At 61.1% G+C, this 14,829-nt stretch overlaps 2 protein-coding genes across 4 annotated transcripts in view; both read right to left on the reverse strand.

The window, feature by feature from the left end:
• Positions 1 to 646: 646 nt before the first annotated feature.
• On the reverse strand, positions 647 to 4,700 carry SLC27A3 (solute carrier family 27 member 3). 2 transcript variants are annotated; one of them, XR_016210606.1, is made up of 10 exons: positions 3,862 to 4,632; positions 3,409 to 3,618; positions 3,087 to 3,245; positions 2,573 to 2,697; positions 2,156 to 2,350; positions 1,959 to 2,006; positions 1,654 to 1,852; positions 1,347 to 1,444; positions 1,132 to 1,262; positions 647 to 965 (listed from the first exon to the last, which is right to left on the reverse strand). XR_016210606.1 is itself a non-coding variant. In XM_002715490.6 (10 exons), exons 1-10 carry the CDS (start codon positions 4,493 to 4,495, stop codon positions 789 to 791), a joined length of 2,019 nt encoding a protein of 672 aa, XP_002715536.4. In that variant the 5' UTR covers positions 4,496 to 4,700; the 3' UTR covers positions 647 to 788. The 2 variants fall into 2 exon arrangements, 1 of the variants encoding a protein (XP_002715536.4); XM_002715490.6 differs by having other exon boundaries at positions 1,959 to 2,049; positions 3,862 to 4,700.
• Positions 4,701 to 5,779: 1,079 nt separating this feature from the next.
• The window catches only part of INTS3 (integrator complex subunit 3), a 40,595-nt gene continuing 31,545 nt past the window's right edge, over positions 5,780 to 14,829 (reverse strand). For both annotated transcript variants that reach the window (XM_002715494.6, XM_070077691.2), the window contains exons 20-30: positions 14,596 to 14,715; positions 12,943 to 13,096; positions 10,566 to 10,634; positions 9,814 to 9,889; positions 9,284 to 9,397; positions 8,926 to 8,974; positions 7,750 to 7,917; positions 7,415 to 7,515; positions 7,166 to 7,238; positions 6,577 to 6,733; positions 5,780 to 6,451 (exon numbers count right to left, since the gene is read on the reverse strand). In XM_002715494.6, the coding sequence (XP_002715540.1) occupies positions 6,374 to 6,451; positions 6,577 to 6,733; positions 7,166 to 7,238; positions 7,415 to 7,515; positions 7,750 to 7,917; positions 8,926 to 8,974; positions 9,284 to 9,397; positions 9,814 to 9,889; positions 10,566 to 10,634; positions 12,943 to 13,096; positions 14,596 to 14,715 (1,159 nt within the window). In that variant the 3' untranslated portion in view covers positions 5,780 to 6,373. The remainder of the gene's footprint in view (positions 6,452 to 6,576; positions 6,734 to 7,165; positions 7,239 to 7,414; positions 7,516 to 7,749; positions 7,918 to 8,925; positions 8,975 to 9,283; positions 9,398 to 9,813; positions 9,890 to 10,565; positions 10,635 to 12,942; positions 13,097 to 14,595; positions 14,716 to 14,829) is intronic.

The raw sequence follows: 14,829 nt of genomic DNA on the forward strand, positions 1-14,829 counted from the left end.
CTCACAGCTTGCGACAGAGGGCAGCCAGAGTGTCACCATTTAAAGCTTCCAAATGATGGCTTTTCTCCACGCATCGCTCAGGGCCAAGGAGAGGCCTTCTTCCTGTCGAGCCACCCACAGGGAGCCTCTGGGCCAGCCTGGGGGCCCCGGCTGGCAGTGTCTGACCACGTCGGGACACAGCGGAAAGCTTAGGGGTTCAGCAGGCTGAGGGCCCCCACTCCCTCACTCACTGGCCTCTCAGAGCTGGGGGTGGAGCTGGGGGCATCAAGAGTCCACCCCCTCCCCAAAGCAAACCTTGGTTTGGCCCATCCGGGCCTTCACGGTGCCCCACCCACCCCTGGTGGCCACAGGCGCAGTGCATCCGTGTGCCTAGGCGGCCGGGCCCACCCCGTGTCCTGCTGCCGCCCAGACTGAGCCCCAGGGCCCTGCACTTGAATAAACCCAGGGCAGGAAACAGGCATAGCCAGCTGTCAGGGGTCTCTCCAAGGGCCAGGGCCAGAAGGGGTGGCCTGAGGGGAAGACCACCCAGGGCCAGTACTGGGCTCAAGCCCACACAGAGGGCACGAGTGTGGGGGCCATGGCTCTGCACCGGGGGAAAGCTTCGGAGCGCAAAGCCTGTCCCCCGCCAGACAAAGAGGAGGGACGCTGCGGCAAGCAAGCCAAACTGGCTCTGGCTGCATTTATTACAAAACAATGGCTGTACGTCTTGAGTAGAAAAAAGATCCCTGATGGCCCCGGACTGCAACGGCGCCCACAGTCCCTGCCCCAGGCACCTGGGTTTGGCAGGTTCAGATGCGCAGGTCCCCAGCCAGCAGGGCGCTGTAGCGTGCAGGTGTGAGGGGCAGGTAGGCGCCCGCAGCCTGGTCCAGGACGTAGAGGGGGTCCGACAGGGCGCTCGGGTCAAAGCCCTCCCTGGTCATGCGGACCTTCTGCTGCTTGAAGGTCTCGGTGGTCTCCAGGGACGCCTGGGGGTGGAGGCAGGAGAGGGGGCTGACGGAGGAGGCATTCGGCCCGGCCCAGGGGGGAGAGATGGAGCGCGTGTGTCTGGGAAGTCCACAGAGGACCGGCTGGGGCCCCTGTACGGAGTCGGGAGACCCAGCGGGGAGGGGTGGGGACAAGAGCGGCGGTCACCTGGATCCTTAGGAACCGAGGCCGGGCGTAAGGTGGCAAGTTCTCAGAGACGTGGGCGTAGAGATCCGCCAGGTCCAGAGTGTGGGGGGGACGCAGAACCAGAGCTGCCATCCCTGCCCTGCCCTCGTGCCCTGGAGGGAGGAAGGTGAGTGGGCAGGGTCAGCCCTCTCGTGTCTCACGCCCGGGGGGCACCCCCACCTTCCACGCCCAGGCACCTGGCACGGCGACTCCATAGACGTTGACCTCCTGGAGAAAGTCCAGGGCCTCCAGGACCTCCGCCACTTCGGTCGTGGCCACGTTCTCCCCCTTCCACCTGCAGGAGGGTCAGGGGCCAGGGCGGGGAGAGAAAGGCCGGAAGTCACAGGGGCAGCCTGAGACGGGCCGGGGCACCTGGCGGGTGGGGAAAGGGGTCTGCAGACACCTCCTGACTGGACAAGGCCCTGGCCCCGCCCCAGCCCAGGGAGGTGAGGTCTCTGGGGTTTGGGTCACGGAGACCAGATCCAGGGGAGCATGGGCAGGTACCTGAAGGTGTCGCCGGTTCGATCATGGAAGCGGAGGAAGCCTTGGTCGTCGCACACCAGCAGGTCCCCGGTGTTGAAGAAAACATCCCCAGGCCGGAAGACATCGTGTAGCAACTTCCCCTGGGCCAGCTCCGGACCCCCGGCGTAGCCCAGGAAGGGGGACTGCGGGCTCACGGGGGCCACCAGCAGCCCTGGCTCACCTGGCAGAGTCACTGGGTCAGAGCCTCCTGCCCCCCACGCCACCCACCAAGTACAGCCCTCCTGGGCCAGCCTCACCACCCCTGCCCACCCAACCTGGGTGCGAACCTGGAGACGTGGCCACACAGTGGCCCTGGGCATCCCGAGTTGGCTCCCCTGTGGCGACATCACAGCGAATCAGAGAGAAGGGGAAGACGCGCTGGGGACGGGAGACCCAGCACGGGGTCACTCGCGCTGCCCAAGCCCCCTTCCCGCCGGCCTCCGGCTGCTGATGGGGCCTCAGCATCCCCCCCTCTGCCCCTCACCCTGTACAGCCAGGAGGCGCGTCCCACGGCGCCCCGCTGCCCTGTGTAGTTGAAAGTGGCCACGTTGCCCTCGGTCAGCCCGTAGGTCTCCAGCACCCGCAGGGGCCCGAAGCGTCGCAAAAAGCGCTCCCAGGTATCTGCGCGCAGCCCGCTGCCCACCGCCAGCCGGACCTTGTGGCCACGCTCTGCCTCGGTCTGTGGTGGACGGGAGGGGGCAGGAGCTTCAACACGGAGCCGCCAGCTCCCCAGCGCCCAGCGCCCTGCCCACGCCTGTGGCCTCCAGTCCATGCTCCGAGCACCTGCAGATGGCCTCTACCATCCCGGGCTCCTCGTCCGTTCTCTTCTCCTTGCTGCTTCTCCCTCCAACTCCCAGACCGCGGCCTCCGTGCCCCCTGGCGCGCCCCCGCGCCCACGCACCGGGGGCTGGTTGACGAGGTACCGGCACAGCTCCCCGATATACTGGAACACGGTCACCCCGTGCCGCTGGCAGTCCTCCCAGAACTGCCCTGCTGAGAACCTGGACTTCAGCACCACCGTGGCCCCTGCCGGAGACGGGAACAGGAAGGAAGGGAGGAGGGTGAGAGTGCGGGTGGAGCGGAGCCCCAGCTGCTCCTTCCTGGACACCCACGGCCATCGGCTCCCTGGGAAGGACCTGCTGCGAGCGACACCTTCGGCAGGCTGGCCGAGTCGCTCCTCTTCCTCTTCCCGCTTCCCATCCCCACACCCCCAACCCCAAGTCCCACTGCCCCTCTGATGCCGCAGTTCCTGGGGTTCCGGGGGGATGGCAGGCTTAGGTCTGAGCAGGCAGGGCTTTTGTTCCACACCAGGGGCCCTGCATCCTGCCCCCTCGCCCCTGCCGACCCCAAAGGACTCAGAGCGCCCCCGGCCAGCACCCCACAGCAGGGGCTTCAACTCTGCTGCAGAGACTGACCGATGCCCAAGCAGCCCACGACGCCCAGCAGCGAGCCCGACATGTGGTAGAGTGGCAGGGCGAGGTAGATCACGTCCTCCGGGCGGGCGCCGCACAGCTGGTAGAAGCCCTGGCACTGCAGGATCTTCAGGTGGCTGATCCGAGCAGCCTTGGGGAGGCCTGCGGGGTGGGTGAGGGACAGGGAGGGCAGGGGCTGAGCCAGGCTGCCCCCTGCTGGAGAGGGGAGGATGTGCTGCTGGGATCGGCGGCCTCCCTGGGGGGTGGGAGGGGCGGTGCCTGGTCCCAGACGCCTGCCTCCCGCTGCCTGGTGTCCAGCCCTCACCCGTGGTGCCGGAGGTGAAGATGTACAGGCTGGTGTCTGCCATGCTCTGAGGGGCAGAGAGGTATCCCGGCACCGGCCCCTCCGCTTCTGCAGCTGCCCCGGCCAGGATATCGCTGATTTCCGCAGAATGGCTCACAGGGCCTGCAGCCCACAGCTGGAGGCCCATGGCCCTTAGCTCCGGCAGGTCAGGCTCCAAGGACTCCAGGAACTCTGGAAAGGGTGGGAAAGCACAGTCCCGCGGCTCTGCCACTACTCGAAAGGCTTCTCCCTTTTTAGCCCATCCCGCCATGGTCTGGGACCTGGAGAGCGACTCCCTGAGGATCCCTGGGGAACCAAGGATTCAGCCCCAGCCCTAAACCCCCGAGGCTCTCCTAACCCCGGAGTGATGTGCTCCGAGGCCCAGCGCTCAGACCCAGCCCGTCCCCACCACGCCCCTCCCCGCGGCAGCCTTACCTGGCGCCAGCACCAGGGCGCGCGCGCCGCAGCTGCGGAGGCAGTGCAGCAGGGGACCCCGGCGTAGGGCGCTGGGCACAAAGGCTGTGCGCAGGCCGGCTTTGGCTAGCCCGAACCAGAGCCACAGGAACTCTGGGCTGGCGGGGAGGAGCAGCGCCACGGTCGCCCCCGGTGCCAGACGGGCCGCACTGCACTCGGCAGGCGCCGGGCCGCTTCCGGCCGCCGTGTCTCGGGCGCTTTGCGCGCTCCGCTCGCCTTCCCCGGCGCTCTCTGCGCCGCGGCGGCCAGGTCCCTCAACCCAGCCTAGCGCACGCAGGAAAATGCGCGCAGCCCGGTTACTCTGACGCTCTGCCTCCGCGTAGCTGAAGCTCCGGGCGCCGTGAATGAGAAAGGTGTGCTCGCCGCGCTGCCGCGCCAGTTGCGCCAGGCGCCAAGCCAGGCTGCAGCCCCCCTCCGGACCTTCGCGGTCGGCGGCAGCCGCGGCCAGGGCGCGAGCTCGAAGAGCCCTTTTGCAACGCAGAGCGCGCACCGTGAAGGCCAAGTCTGCCGCGAGCCAGCGCAGCTGTGGCCAGGGGTGCAGCTTCAGCAGCAGCAGGGGCAGCAGCAGCAGCAGGGGCAGCAGGAGGGCAGCCATGGTCAGCACCGGTTCCAGCCTCCGGCAAACACCCCTCAGAGTCCCTTCCGAAGGACTGGGGCCGCTCGTGCTTGCTTCGAGACCTCTCTTTTCCGGGAGCGCGCGTGTGCGCGCTGGCACACGCCCCTTCCCACCCAGGCCCCCACCACTCCCCACGGGCGGGGAGCAGAGGCCCAGGGGGAGTGCGTGTAGGGGGCGGCCCCCGGCTCCCGGCCCTCCCCGCAGCCTACGCTCCGCCCTGGGCGCGCTCGCTCCCAGACAACTGCGGCCCGCACCCTACCCCGTCCTGGGCGGTGCTTGCGCCTTCCCTGAGCCCAAGGTCCTGTCCCCGTTTTGCGTGTTCTTTCTGTTCTTGGGCAGTTTAGGCATGGTCCGGCCTGAGCGCCGAAGCATTTGGAAGGAAATCCATCTTTCCCTCAGTATTTCTCATTTCTACCCGAGATGCAGGGGAACCACTGCTGTCCCAAAAAGTGAAGAGCTTGGTCCCTGGCCCATTCACTTCTGCAAGTCCCGGCACGCTGGCCAGATGCACGCCCCTCCAGCTGCCAGCAGCAGCAACCCCAAGGGGTGGGCGAGGGCCACGCGACGGCAGTAGGGGAAAGGTGGAGGCGCAGGCTGCCAGATCTCTGGGGAGGGGGGGCCACGCAGAGGCCCCTCCCTCTGGGCACGGGTACAATTACTGGGCCCAGCCAGCAAACGCTTTCCATCCTGGTTTTAATTGGGGTAGAAGAAACTGCGGAAGCAGAGGAAGGAAAAAAGAGGCCCCGGTTTCAGATTCAAAGGCAGGAGTAGTGGCTCCGAAGGAGGGGCGCCGGATCCTGCAGGCCGATGTGCAGGCCACACAGGACCTGCCCGCCCCCGGCTCAGCATCCCTCCCCTCAGCCCACCTCGTCGTCCCAGGCAGCAGGGGACCAAGGCACCACCAAGGCACTCCTGTGCTGGGGCCCCCCCGGGGAAGGGGTGGTGCTCCGGCCCTGGTGGGTGACACCCCTGCCCCGCACACCTCTGCCCCAGAGCCAGGCGGGGACACCCCCACCCCCCACCCCCGGGGCAGTCCTCCAGCAGCTGGCAACCACAGACCTAATCAATGGAAGTATGTCCAAAAATTAGCTTCTGGAAGCCTCTAGTTTCTTAATAAGATGCAGTACAGACAGGGACATGGTGCCAGCGTGGATTTCTGCATGGACAGCTCGGGCCTGGCTCGTGCCCCGGGAAGGGGGAAGGCTGGGGGGGCGGCCTACGGCAGGGCGCCTTCTACACAGGCACGGGATACACAGGGACAAGGACGTTCTGGCTTGTTTTATTGTCATTTAAAAACAACTTTTAAAACACGATTATCTCTGCCAAAAGGAAAAAAAAAACCAGAACAGAACCAAGGAAATGGGACCATTTGAGGGTTCTGTGGAACACGCCTCTGGGACTCCCCTGGGCTCTGGCTCGGCTTCTGAGGTGCCAGCCCCAGCCCCAGGGTGTACCACGTGGTGTGGCAGCCTCCCTGTGGGGTTCCGTCCTACATGCTCGTGGCATGTGCCCCTGGTTACGCTGGGCCGCCTGGCCCCGTCAGACACCAGGTCGTACTGGCGTGCACACAGTGACTCGGGTCTGTTCAGAGCAAACCGAGACCGGAATGGGGAAGCAGGAGCCACCCGAGCCTCTTCTCTCACCGCAGCTTTGGGAGGTGTGGGGGGGCAGGGGGCAGCCTCCAGCTTCGCTGACTGTGGGAGGATGGGAGCGGCCAGGCCGCATGGCAGCTCACCCCCGCCAGGCAGGGCTTCGGGGTGGGGACAGGGGCTCCCCTGGTCACCTCCTGGCCCCTATTAACCTCTGCTTCACCAAGAGGGGGCAGTCCAACTGGGGTAAGGGCGGGCAACACAGGCCTCAGTCACTGTCAGAACCCACTGCAGAGGACCCTTTCCGTTTCCGCTTGGTGGGCTTTGGCTTCGTGTCTTCTTCCTCCTGGAAGAGATTGGGGTGGGGGAGGGGAATGAGCAGCCAGCCGCTGCCCTGCCCAGCTCCCACTCTCGCCCCATGCACGGCCATGGGCCGGGCTCCCACTCCCCCTTGCACCCCTGTGGGCCTACCGAAGCGCTGCTGGAGGCTGACTCCTCCTCGGCGTTGGGCGGCTGTGTGGCGTTCTTCCGGCTCCGAGGGCTGGACAGAGCTGCTTTCCTGCGACTCTTGGGCGGCTTGGCCGAGGAGTCCTCGTATTCCTCGGCCAGGGAGAAGAGGTCGCTGAACCTGAGGAGGGAGGCGCTCAGAACCCGGCTCTCGGCTTGCTGCCACCTGCTGCCCTCCTCTCTGCCCCTGGCACAGGACTTACGCTAAGATTTACTTATTTTCAAGGCAGAGAGACAGTCTTCTATCTGCTGGTTGGCCCCCAAATGGCCACAACAACCAAACGCAGGAAAGGAACTCTATCCAGGTCTCCCCGGTGGGTGCAGGAGCCCAAGTACTTGGGCTATCACCTGCTGCCTTCCCAGGCATATTAGCAGGGAGCTGGATTTGAGGCGGAGAGTTGAACCAGCGCTCTGATATGGGCTGCTGGCGTCGTAAGTAACTACTTAGCCCAGTGCATCACCATGCTGGCCCCAGGGCCTTTGACCCCAGCAGGCCTCTCTCCTAGGCCTTCTCCCCATGACTTCCTAAGGCCCAAAGTGGGAGGAGCCTTACTTCATCTTGTGGGCTTCATCACAGCTCGCCTGGACATGCTGCAGCGCCTGGAGAATTGGGGTCTGGCTAAAAACTAGAGGCAGGAGGAAGGGAGAGCAGGAGGAAGAACAGTGAGCCGACTGGGAGCTTATTAAATAGCACCCAGGGGCTGCATTCCCCAAGGGGTTTGGGTTCCGGCCCCAGTGTCCTGCCCCTGCCCCTGCCCCGCTCGGGGTCTGAGAGGTCTTAGAGAGAGGCTGGGAGGCGTACAGTTCTGCTTGGTGTTGGTCAGGTTGAGTCGCAGACTGTCCAAGTGCTCCAGGATCTGCTCCAGTGTCAGCTGGGCCAGTTTGCTGCTGGAGCTCCGCAGGCTGCATGGAAGTCACAAGAGCCAGGCTGAGCCCCAGGGAGGGCCCAGCAGGACGGGATCCTCCCGCCGCCAGGTCTCTCCTCAAGATAGAAGCAGCTCCCGCGGGGAGCACCACAGGCCTGCAGCCACAGGGCCCAGGGGCACGCCTGTGAGCCTCCGACCACTAGGTGTCGCTCACACACCAGGCAGCGGCGGAGGGCGGCCCTGGGCTGCAGGGGCCGGGGCCCACGCCCACCTCTGCCTCTTGCGGGGGAGGCTGTTGTTCTTGATGAGCAGAGACTTGATGTGCTCCGCCAGCAGCTCGTCGTGCTTCATGCACCAGTGCCGCAGGATGCTGGTGGTGAACTGGTCGTCGGGGTGGCAGGGCCGGCTCAGCACCATCTTCACCATCTCCTCGCTGGGCCTGGGGGGGGGCGGGGGCGGCGCTGGGTGCCAGCAAAACAGCTGGCCGCCAGCGGTTGGATCTCTCCCACTCACTGCTTTCCCAAACGCCAGCCCCTACCCTGCCCTGCCCTGGAGTCCCATGACAGCTTCCTACTCTCACATCCCCTCACCCTCTTCTCTTTGGGCCAAGGAAGCCAGGAGACCAGAAGTGAGACTCCTGTTTCTGTGGCACGTGTGTGTGTGTGTGTGTGTGTGTGTGTGAGAGAGAGAGAGAGAGAGAGAGAGAGAGAGAGAGAGGAAGGAAGCCCACGACTCCTTCACTTCCCCCAGAACAGTCCGGAAAAGGAAATGGGCCCAGCAGGCAGGAGGACAAGCAGGAGGTGTGGGCGCTCCCCAGCCCTACCCTGCTGCAGCCTGAGGTGGGGCGGTGGCAGGGCTGTGAAGGGAGAGTCCCCCATGGCCCTCTGAACCTGCCACTTCTCAGACACTGGACCACGTCCAGTCCCCCAGGCGAGAGAAAAGGTGGAAGGCAGGCAAGCAGGAAGGAAAAGCCACGCGGCTGTTGCCGCATTCATCTGGGGGTGCTGCTGGAGCAGTGCGAGGCAGACAGGCCTCTGCCTCTCACCCTCCACACAGGAGTGCAGTGGGCCCCGCTGGCTCTGCTCTGCGCAGGCCAAGGGGCAGGACGGTGGCGGCCCTCTACGCTGACCCTTCCTCCTCTTGGATTAGCCTGTGGTGGCCTGCAGGAGGGTGGGGGTGGGGCTGGAGAACTGCTGTGGCAGCAGGAAACAGGGATGTCCGGTCCCCACCTCCAAGGGCAGCTCCTGGTGGGCAGGGGGTGAAGTTAAGAGGAAGCTCGGATCCCATGGGAGTTACTTATTTGTAAGTCACACTGGGGGAAGGGCAGAATGAGCAGGCGTCAGTGATAGGAGAGAGCAGAGCGAAACAAGCAGGATGGGGCCTTAAAAGCACAGTGTCTCTTGAAATACTGGGTCGGGGGTTCCAGAGCCCCCACGGTGGGACTCACTTCTCTCTTCGGAGCTGAAGCAGCAGGCAGGACAGGGCCTCTGGGTGCTCTGTGGGGGAAAGAACAGAGGCTGCTCAGCGAGTACAGCATTCTGGGAAGGACTCGGGGTGCCTCTCCATCCTGACCAACAGCTGCTGGAAGGAGCAGCCAGTCCCAGACGGGACCCAGCCCCATGCCTGGCTCACAGCGAGCTGCAGGGCTCATCTCACAGGCAGAACTGATAGACTGGGGCTTGCCTGTCTGCATGCTGGTGGGAGGGGAGCGGAGGGCCCGGGGCGCATGCTCAGACGCCTCTGCCTTGCCCTGGCTGGCCAGGGGTGCCTTCTCCCCCACACTCCCAGCCCACAAGCAGACTCACCTTTATACTTGAGGTGCTGCAGGATGGGGATGATGGTCTCCAAGGGGATGTTGTGGGCCAGGAACAGCTGCCAGGCACAATACTGCTCAAAGGTTTCCCAGTCTAGGCTTTGGACTGAAGAAAAAGCAGCAGCATCCGTCTCCGTCTCCCTCCCTCACTCACCCACACACACACACACACACACACACACAGAGCTAATCCATTGGGACTACCAGAACCCTAAGTAGAGACAGTACAGGAGTAGGGACAGTAACCCCAAATCTAGACTTTTCTCATTCCACACAGTGCTCATTTCCAACATCTTCACACAGCTTCCATGTTCCCTCAGCCACGGTTGGAGGGGCAGAGCTAAGTCTCCATTTTACACAGCAAGAAGCAGAGATCCGGAGAGACACTGCCCAGGGCACAGAGCAGAGTGGCGTGGTGTTCCGCCCGGACTTCCCAGCCCCAGAGCCAGCCTCCACGCTACTGACAACACACGGGGACTGCCCAGCTCCTCTCCCACATCTCTGGACGGTCTGGCCACTTACTAAGTATGTTGAGGACTGAGTCTTTCCGAAACATGACCAGGTTCCCCATCATCACATGGCAGACCAGCTCCTGGAGCTGAGGAGCAGAAGGAAGGCAAAACAATTAGCTCTGTGAGAAGCCAGGAGGCCAGCATGGAGGGAGAGGCAGGAGGGCCCACGAGAGGAAACGAGAGGAGTGAAAATCAAGCTGACAGGGACAGGGAGCAAGCGGCAGTGAGGAAGGCTGCGTCTCTCAAGGATGACGGAAGAACCACAGTTTTCTCCGGGGCAAAAACATCCATGGAGACTCCTCCCCACAGCCTGATGGCAGAGGGAGACTGGGTACCTGTTGTAGCTGGCCTGAATCTGGGCCCAAGGAGGAGGTGGCCAGGCCCTGCACCGAGAGGTAGGCAGGGCAAAGGCAAGGCAGGACTGCTGAGGGCTGAGTCCCCCGTGTGTGGTGGGAACGGAGTGGAGGGGAATACAAAAGGGACCCAGTTCAGACCTGAGATGGGCTTCTGCCATCTCTCGGGGCCTGTGCAAGGAGGAAGGGCAAGGGGAAGGCCTGTTGACAGCTAACAAAACAACCCCCTGAACTTCTCATGTGCATACAGGGGTGCCCAAAGCACATGGAGGATAGGAGAAACCACATAAGGAAAGTGCCTGGAGGCAGAGTGTGCCTACAGAGCATGTGGGTCAGGAGAGGAATCAGGCCCGGATGCCTCAGTCCTGCTTTCCAGGCTCTTCTGGGGGTGTCAGAGCTCACTGCTCACCTGGGCAGAGTCTATAACAGCCACGATCATGTTCAGCAGCTCCCCACTCCTCAACGTCTCATCTGGAAACTAGACAGAAAAAGAGGCAGATGAGGTGGACCCCTTGACTTTTTTCAAGATTGATTTATGGATGTGTGTATATATATTTATTTACTTGAAAGTCTAAGTGATGGGGGGAGGGGGGAGAAAGACAGATACTGAGACCTTCCACCTGCTGGTTAACTCCCCATGTGGCCACAATGGCCAGGGCTGAGCCAAGTGGAAACCAGAGCCAGGAGCTCCATCTGGGTCTCCCATCTGGGTGTCAGGAGCCCAGACACTTGGGCCATCCTCCGCTGCTTTCCCGGGAACATTAGCAGGGAGCTGGATTGGGAAGAGGAGCAGCCAGGACTTGAACTGATGCTCACATGGGATGCTGGGATCCCAGGCAGCGGCTTAACCTGCTGTACCAGCCCCTGAGCCCTTGACTTTTTTTTTTATTTGACAGGCAGAGTTACAGACAGTGAGAGAGAGAGAAAGGTCTTCCTTCCGTTGGTTCACTCCCCAAATGGCCACCACAGCTGGCGCTGTGCCGATCTAAAGCCAGGAGCCAGGTGTTTCTCCTGGTCTCACATGTGGGTGCAGGGCCCAAGCACTTGGCCATCCTCCACTGCCTTCCTGGGCCACAGCAGAGAGCTGGACTGGAAGAGGAGCAGCCGGACTAGAATCTGGTGTCCATATGGGATGCTGGCGCCGCAGGCGGAGGATTAACCACGTGAGCCACGGCGCCGGCCCCGAGCCCTTGACTTTTACTCACAACACGATCCCCTACTTCCCTATCACATGCTCAGGGTCTGGCTGCACCAAACATGGTACTAACAAAACCCTGAGCACTCACCCAACAGCTACGAAGGTGGCAATCCAGTCTTACAGCCCTCAAGTTTTACCAATTGGTTATTTAAATTTATTTTTTAATTATGTGAAGGGCAAGAGAGACAGGACAGAGAGCCTCCACCCACTGGTTCACTCCCTAAATGCCCACATCAGTTGGTATAAAGACAGGAGCCTAAGACTCAATCTGGGTCTCTCACACGGGTGGCAGAGCCATCATCTGCTGCCTCCCAAGGTGCACATCAGCAGGGAGCTGGATCAGTAGTGGAGCCAGGACTTGAACCAGGCATTCTGATACGGGATGTGGGCATCCTGGGTGTCGTCTTAATCACTGTGCCCAATGCCAGCCCCAAGTTTTGTGATTTGTGCAAGCATACCATGAGGGGTATTGGTGTACAGGGATGGAGGTGTGTGTTAAGGAAAGGAGTGGGAGCTACGCAGAGATAAGAGGGAGCTAAGGCCGGCGCCGTGGCTCAATAGGCTAGTCCTCTGACTGCGGCGCCGGCACACCGGCTTCTAGTCCCGGTCGGGGTGCCAGATTCTATCCTGGTTGCCCCTCTTTCAGGCCAGCTCTCTGCTGTGGCCCGGGAGTGCAGTGGAGGATGGTCCGAGTGCTTGGGCCCTGTACCCCATGGGAGACCAGGAGAAGCACCTGGCCCCTGGCTTTGGATCAGCGCATTGCGCCGGCCACGGTGGCCAATGGAGGGTGAACCAATGGCAAAAAGGAAGACCTTTCTCTCTGTCTCTCTCTCTCACTGTCCACTCTGCCTGTCAAAAAAAAAAAAAAAAAGAAAAAAAGAAAAAAAAAGAGGGAGCTGAAGGGGACTGGACATGATGGCTGGTTCTGTGTGGGCATAGCAGAACACCAAATACCTGCATCCCAGCAGCGAAGGAATCCTTTCTATGCTGACCCTCAGTGAACAGAGAGAGCTGTGGAGACTGTTTGTCTGAGGGGTGTGTGGCGGCAGGCAGGGCCCCATCTGGAGTGGGAAGGAGTGAGGAGAGGGAGGTGCCTTGGGTTTGGCATCTGAGCTTCTCCCCCCACCAGTGCATGGCTGAGCTCACAGTTCCTCCCGTCAGGCCCACACCCTGGGCCCCAGTTTCCCAATTCCTGGGAACTGTCACCAAGAGAAGGAAGAGCTGCTACTTCCTCTTTTATCTTGGTTCCTAGCAAAGCTTTTCCATGAACCAGGGGGAAATGAAAGCGAGCTTCTACCACACAAATCCTGGTCTGTGGGAACCATCAGAGAGAATCTAAGGTGAGCTATCAGAGGAAACCCGAGCTTAGGGGCTCTGTCCTGAGGCCAAAAGATGGACTGAAGCTGAGGAGTCAAATATGTAGGCCCAGACTCCAACTCACCCTGCTAAAGCAGAGGAGAGGCCAGCCGTGGTGTGGGGAGCAATGGAGCTAAGTGGCTCGGGGTCACATGCCATGCTCAGAGCCTGCATTGAGGTGGCCAGTCTCCTGGGAGCCCTCGCCCAGCACAGATGCGGCTGCAGCACTGACCTCTGTGTAGATGGAAGGGGTGAGGTGGCACAGCAACCGCACGTCGTCCTCCTGGCAAGCCTTCATGTCCATCATCAGGCAGGTGTGCAGGTCGCCCAGCTGCGTGGCCTGAGCAAATGACTCGTACAGGTTCATCTTCCCTGCCGCGGCTTTGCTGCAAGACCGGTTGGGCTGAAGTTAGCAGCTGGCCCCCAAGCCCCAAACTTCAAACACTCCTGAAGGAGACCCCCCACTCCAGAATCCCCAGATTCCCCATGCTGATCTGTCCCATGTCCCTCCCCTGTTTTCCCCCAGGGCCTTCACAATTTATGCGGCAACCAGGGGACATTCTCCTTTGTCCCCACCCTTCCCAGGGCTCCAACCAGGATTAGTGAAGCTGCTGACTAATGAGAGTCAAGATGAGAGAGGGAATGCTCAGGCCAAGCTGCACAAGGTTTCTCTCTGGCTGTCTGGGCTCTAACCCAGAAAATGCCTCACAATGCATATAAAACTAACTCAAGATAGCTTACAGGCCTAAATGTAAGACTTGAAATCACAATTCTCAGAAGAAAACACAGGACACCAAAGGCCCATGTAGCCAATGAAGTAACTGGTAGATCTGATTTCAGAAACATTGAACACTTCTGTATTTCAAAAGATGCCATTAAAAAGGTGAAAAGGCTATCTGCAGAATGGGAGAAGATATTTGCAGATCGTGTATTTGGTAAAGGACTTGTATTCAAGATATATAAAGGGCTCTTAAAAGGATCTAGAAAGACTTCTCTCCACAGAAAATGCACAAATGGCCGGTAAGCACATGGCAAGCCATGCGACATCAGCCTCAGTGAAATGCAAAGGAAAACCACACTGAGACACCAGGTTACACCGCCCGGGACAGACGTTGGGGAGCAGGCGGAGGAATGAGGACTGTCACCCGTTTCCGAAGGGAATGTAAAACGGCTGCGGTCTCCCTGGGAGCCAGTCTGGTGGCCTCTCAGCAACACAGAGTGGGTTGCTGCGGGACCTCCCAGACAAGGCTGCTGTTCTCCTGCCGTCCCGGCTGTGTTCCCAGGCCATGAGAGCTTATGGTCCACACGGAAACTTGTACATGGATGCTCACAGCAGCCCGAGACAGGAAACAACCCAGTGTCCACCACCAGCCAAACAAAATGTGGTCTATGCACACACTGGACTACTTTTGCTCACAGAAAGAAAGGACTGACACCTGCTACGACATGGTTGAACCTTGAAACATGTTAAGTGAAGACAGCTGAGTCACAAAAGAACGCGCAGTGCGTGGTTTCATTTACACAAACCATCGGATTGGTGAGCCTATAGAGGCAGAGAGCAGAGGAGTGGACGCCAGGGACTGGGAGACACGGAGGATGGGAAAGTGGCCGCTAACACGTACGCATGGGGTTTCTTTCCAGGAGGACAGAAATGTTGTGCATGAGAGAAGAGTACCAGCTACAGAACTCTGTGAGGGTACTATAATCCACTCGGCTGCACACTTCACACAGCTGACTTGGATGGTGTGTGCGTTCTACCTCACTAAAGCTGCTGTTTAAAAATAAACACTTGAAGGTCCTGGTGATGACAGCCAAGGAGCCAGTGTGAGCAGTGGGGCTTTCCCGGGTGCTTCCTGCCCCTTTCGAGTGTGGGGGCCATGCCCACCTGGCCCTCAGATAGTAGAGCAGGTGGTAGCCAATCTTGGGCTGCTTCTGATACAGCTCAGAGAGGAGGTCCAGGAGCAGAGAGAAGCTGCTGTTGTCTTCCTGCATCTGGCACAGGTTCCTGGAGGTGGAGAACAGAGGAGAGGGCTCGACTTCACCAAGGACACACTCCCCTGGGCAGCTTCTGGGCTGACGTGAGCTGTCTGTGCCTGCTGCAGTCCGCCTCCTTCCTGGA

This window comes from Oryctolagus cuniculus, chromosome 7 (assembly GCF_051225735.1).
Source record: "Oryctolagus cuniculus isolate XC-2025 breed Fujian yellow rabbit chromosome 7, ASM5122573v1, whole genome shotgun sequence".
NCBI classification, from domain to species: domain Eukaryota; kingdom Metazoa; phylum Chordata; class Mammalia; order Lagomorpha; family Leporidae; genus Oryctolagus; species Oryctolagus cuniculus.